Below are 4962 nucleotides of genomic sequence, written 5' to 3'. Positions count from 1 at the left end.
AAAAAAACGCCTTATTCGATTAAAAAAACATTTTTTTGTAAATTAATATTATATTTGTGAATTTAGCACCAAATCCATGTATCGACACTACGATTTTATCGACAGTATCGATAATGCGATGCGTAGTTCACATCATTTTATAAAAATGATGTTGGTGCTGCTAGCGTACGGTGGCTTTCGCCTATCACGCGAAAAAGGCCGCCATGGCCTCTCTCAGGTTTCTCTCTGGTTATATGTTGTAAGAAATTATATATTCTTTTTGCAATTGGCGTAATTTAAAGATTTAATTTCATTTTTTTTAATGCATACGTACTACTGAGGATTAATTTATAATAAAAAATGAACAATATTACCACTTGAATTATATTATTTGTATAACAGTTTTTTTTTAGTTTATGTAAAGTACAGTTTTTTATAGAAGGTACATGCACACTTGACACCTTTTTTTTACCTTTTTTAAAAAGGTAATTTTGTTAAGATATTATTACACAGCGCTCTTTTAAACTTTCGCTCCAAACATATTGCAACGAAAGGCGATAATAATAATTGATTTAATTACACCACTTTATCGTAAAACTACTGCTGTGAGCCTTCGATTTTCGATTCTATAATATATTTACACATATGTACAAGCTTACAATCGTACAAAATTTTCCATAAGAGAAAACGTGAAACAAGAAAACTTTTAAATGTTTATTTTAAACTCCATGTATTATAAATATGTATTCCACATCAAATATCTTTCTTAAATTCCGAATCCAAATGCTCCTTAGTAAAAGTATAAACGATTCGGCGGATATCACCGTCGAACGAGGTAATATATGAAGCACAGTAAAATACACGATAAGAGACACCAAGCGGAGAGTCGACTCGACGACGCTGAAGCAGGGAGCAGTCCGAATCGAAGACCGATGCTTCTCCGAAGATGCGCTCGCAGAACAGAATTGTGGGGTGGAATCTGCGCGCATTGACGCAGAGGAGCCTCCCACATATTGTCGTCTCGCGAGCCCAACAGTAGGATGTACTGACTGTTCCAGTTAATGCCCAGTTTGGCCCGCAGTCCCAACGTGGAGGGCGCTTCGACGGCGCGAGGCACGCAATTTCTCGACCAGGTGATGAGTGGCACGCCCGCGCTGAGCCTGCGCCGATCGGCGGCATCGGCGCTACAACGAGTGGATATCGCGGCGTCTCCAGGAATTAAAGTGCTCTCGGCAATGTGTAGATCCAGCTCCGTAGTACCAGTGAGGGTGCTCCAGGTGGGAAAAGGTTTTCTGGTAGTGGTCTCGTATGCTTGATGACCTCGTAGCATCGCTGCGAATCTTGATTCAACTATAGACTGTTCGTCGCGCAACAGCTGTCGATGTACGTCGTCAGTCAGCGATCTTTCCTGTCTTTCTTGTACCTTTTTATCTATTGTGACAGGCCGCTTCTCGTTTTTCGACCCGTTTGATGCGAGATAAAATTTGTTTTGATAGAGATCTAATATAATGCTTTGTACAGTATGATGAATAGTTGGCGAATTGGTGACGCTCCTTTTGAACAAGAGCCTTGTGGAGATATTGAGATAGTGGCCGAGAAAAGTCTCTCGATCGACCTGTTCGTGACGTCTTTGCCTTCCAGTTCGCTGGATATAACTTCCAGCCGCAGTTATCGCGTACAAAAACATTGAACATTGCGGATCATTGTAATAGTCCCATTGACCGGCCCACAATTTATCTCCCGAGTGTATCTGAAATTGACGTCTGGACCAGACACCGCCCTCGGAGCTTTCGCATCTCTCGCTGTGCCAATAACCTCCGATGAGTGCGGGTAGAGCTGCCGTTTGATGAAGAAGAGGTGGACTGAACTCAGTACTCCGAGACACGCTGCTGCATATCGGGCAACCGCTCACCTGTAACATTGACACACACACACACACACACACACACACACACACACACACACACACACACACATACACACACACAATAATTAATATTAAAATTTTACTTGTCTCTGTGTGGCAAGTTTTTCTTTACATTAAAAACGATTACCTTAATAAATTTTGTAAAATTCTTAAACATTTGAAAGAAAGATACAATATATCAGAAATATCAAGTCATATCACAGATTGTACACAATAAAAATAATTAAGATTTTTATTAAAAATAATTAAACATTACAAATAAAAATATATAGGAATTAATACATCTTATTTGTGTGTCATGATAATGTCAAGTGAGTTTTAACTATTTCATCATTGGATGGCGAGAAAAAGCTAAGACCAAAGTTAAAATTCTACTTTTGAAGTCATCATCGGAATATTATAATTACGAAAATACAAGTCACAAATTGAGTAATTGTAGTGATCCGACTGTATTAGCTATTTATTGAATAGACATATCTACAAAAGTTAATAGGGGACTGAGTAACGATAAAAGTAATGCTAAATTCGTTACCGTTACTGTAAAAAAAATGTTACTGTTACCATTACAGATAGAAAAAAGAATAATAATAATGGTAATGCGTTACTTTCCAAGCTTGCGAAAAAAAGAGTAACCAAAACGTACCGTGTCGGCGCGGATCATAGCGGTAGACTGTAAAGAGGTCGGTTTATAATTCCAGCGAGAATGAATGTTGGGTGTTGGGCTGGCTAAAAAAAGTTGAATTTGTGGAAGCTTATGGTACCGATTGCTGGACGAGCTTTCAAACGATTTCTTCTGCACTCTCAGCAGCTTCAATTCGGCGAATTCGATCCCAAAAGGCTCTAAACAGTTCATACCGAGCTTCTTCTTCGCAGACGAGTGTATCTGCAGAGAATTGTAGATTGGACCTTGCCACGATAACGCCGCCGAGCGTTGCCGTGGCTGCTCGTAAATCACTTCGGGAACGTAAGGTCGCCATTTCGGCTGGGGACCGCAAGTCAGGTTCAATCTATGCCCAAACTTGTGAGCGACCTGTGAAATTAATTTTTACTGAACAATTAAGAATAATTTTATTTCGTTCTTTTGCGCCTTTTAAATAAAGACATTATTATGTACAACAGTTATGTATAATATTATTTAAATAAAGACATTATTATGTACAACAGTTATATATAACATTATTAGGATGTCTTTGGTACCACCGTTTAACGATACACAATCCATCTCCTGTATTTACAATAATTTTACTTTACGTTCGCAAACTGATTTCATCTCGAATTTAATCGATTTGGAAATATTATATAATACCCGTCGATTTAAAGGTACAATATTAATGGCATCCACGTGAAATCTCGTTTCAGTTGCACCCGAAACGATGGCAGATGATCCTAGCAACTTGATGGAACCGTGAATTGTAACAGTGTGCGTCGCTATGCTGCATGATTCTTCGGCATAATGATAACGTAACAGGAGAAACGTGCCGTTCTTGAAAAATGTGTATTTTCTGATTATATACTCAGGGCCAGCTCGCACTTCGCATCTGTAACAAAATATATATAATATACATATATTACAATTTCTGTTTGAAATTCTAATCGCATATTTATAAAGATTTTTCACAGTTTGTGAAAAAGAGACACAATTACTCTTGAGACAGCCACGTAGAATATAATCTGGAGGGACTATCGTCCGCGATAGTCGCACGGTCTTCTCGCCTGATCTCCATGATAGCCGTTTCGCATTGCGCCCACGAATTTACGGATTCTGCAGAATCTCGGGCCAAAGTGTAACTTGTTCTCGCTATGAAACAGAAGTAATATATTGTAATAATAATAATGATAAATTACAAATTAACAAAACCATAAGTTTTTATAGACTCCTTTAATTAAAACAATTAAGAAAAACCATAAAACATATATTACAGACAATAGGAGCCAACGCTGGTTATCAATTAGCGCAATTCTTCTTAATATTAAAAATATAAACCTTGACTTTGAACGTTTCCACTCATGGTTTGAGTCTTCATCAGCAATCTTTCCCCTTAGCGCAATGATTGGAGTATTGCATGACAAAATGATATCTCCAACGTTTTTCCTCTCAAAAATTGAATCATTTACTGTTGTGAGGTAAGTCACATACTCACAAAGGGGGTGATCCCGATTGATCACGTCTTGATTGGACACCACCAATCACAGCGACCGGTGCTTAGGAGCTTTGTAGTCTCAAGCGCTGTGAGTGGCTCATGTCCAATTGAGCCGTGTCCAACTGGGTGCCACCCCTCACAAAGTTAGAAAGCTGAGTGGCAATGAGAACTCAAGCTAAAATTATATAAATGATTAAATTATTGTATGTATAATTTGATTAATATTCACCTGACCTCACACAGTCGACGCTTCTACACTGAACAATGAATCTCTTTTATGCAACATTTTGTAACTCGTTAATATGTTAAAAATTATCATCAAATTTTAAAAAATAATAACTACGAGAACAATATGTGTCTTGTCATTTCGACAGTCGGTTAAATAATGATTGCTAACCAAGTAACATAGCGGTCAATTTGAAGACAAACCCAGTGAGAAAGCTAATATCAAATTGATATCAAATCGATATATATACATGTACCGCGTCGATGTGTTTTGATGATATCGATCTCGATTTGATATCGATTTGATATTAGCTTTCTCACTGGGTTTGTCTTCAAATTGACCGCTATGTTACTTGGTTAGCAATCATTATTTAACCGACTGTCGAAATGACAAGACACATATTGTTCTCGTAGTTATTATTTTTTAAAATTTGATGATAATTTTTAACATATTAACAAGTTACAAAATGTTGCATAAGAGAGATTCATTGTTCAGTGTAGAAGCGCCGACTATGTGAGGTGAGGTGATTATCAGGGAATGGAAAGTTACTTTTTAAAAGTAACAAGTTACAGTTACTCGTTACCGAATAGAAAAAGTAACAAGTTACCGTTACTAGTTACCGATTTTTAAAAGTAACTCGTTCCAGTTACCGTTACTTGAGAAAGTAACTTTTCGTTACTTTTCCGTTA

At 37.5% G+C, this 4962-nt stretch overlaps 1 protein-coding gene across 1 annotated transcript in view; it reads right to left on the bottom strand.

Moving 5' to 3' along the window:
• Window positions 1–721: 721 nt before the first annotated feature.
• LOC108757423 (uncharacterized) overlaps window positions 722–4962 on the bottom strand; it is a 10721-nt gene continuing 6480 nt past the window's right edge. Inside the window, exons 4-8 of the mRNA XM_018501834.1 lie at window positions 3891–3905; window positions 3551–3704; window positions 3213–3444; window positions 2550–2936; window positions 722–1891 (exon numbers count right to left, since the gene is read on the bottom strand). Of these exons, the coding sequence (XP_018357336.1) occupies window positions 800–1891; window positions 2550–2936; window positions 3213–3444; window positions 3551–3704; window positions 3891–3905 (1880 nt within the window). The 3' untranslated portion in view covers window positions 722–799. The remainder of the gene's footprint in view (window positions 1892–2549; window positions 2937–3212; window positions 3445–3550; window positions 3705–3890; window positions 3906–4962) is intronic.

The sequence above is a fragment of the Trachymyrmex cornetzi genome, unplaced genomic scaffold (assembly GCF_001594075.2).
Source record: "Trachymyrmex cornetzi isolate Tcor2-1 unplaced genomic scaffold, Tcor1.1 scaffold1420, whole genome shotgun sequence".
Classification (NCBI taxonomy): domain Eukaryota; kingdom Metazoa; phylum Arthropoda; class Insecta; order Hymenoptera; family Formicidae; genus Trachymyrmex; species Trachymyrmex cornetzi.
This window is presented reverse-complemented; position numbering and strand designations above follow the sequence as displayed.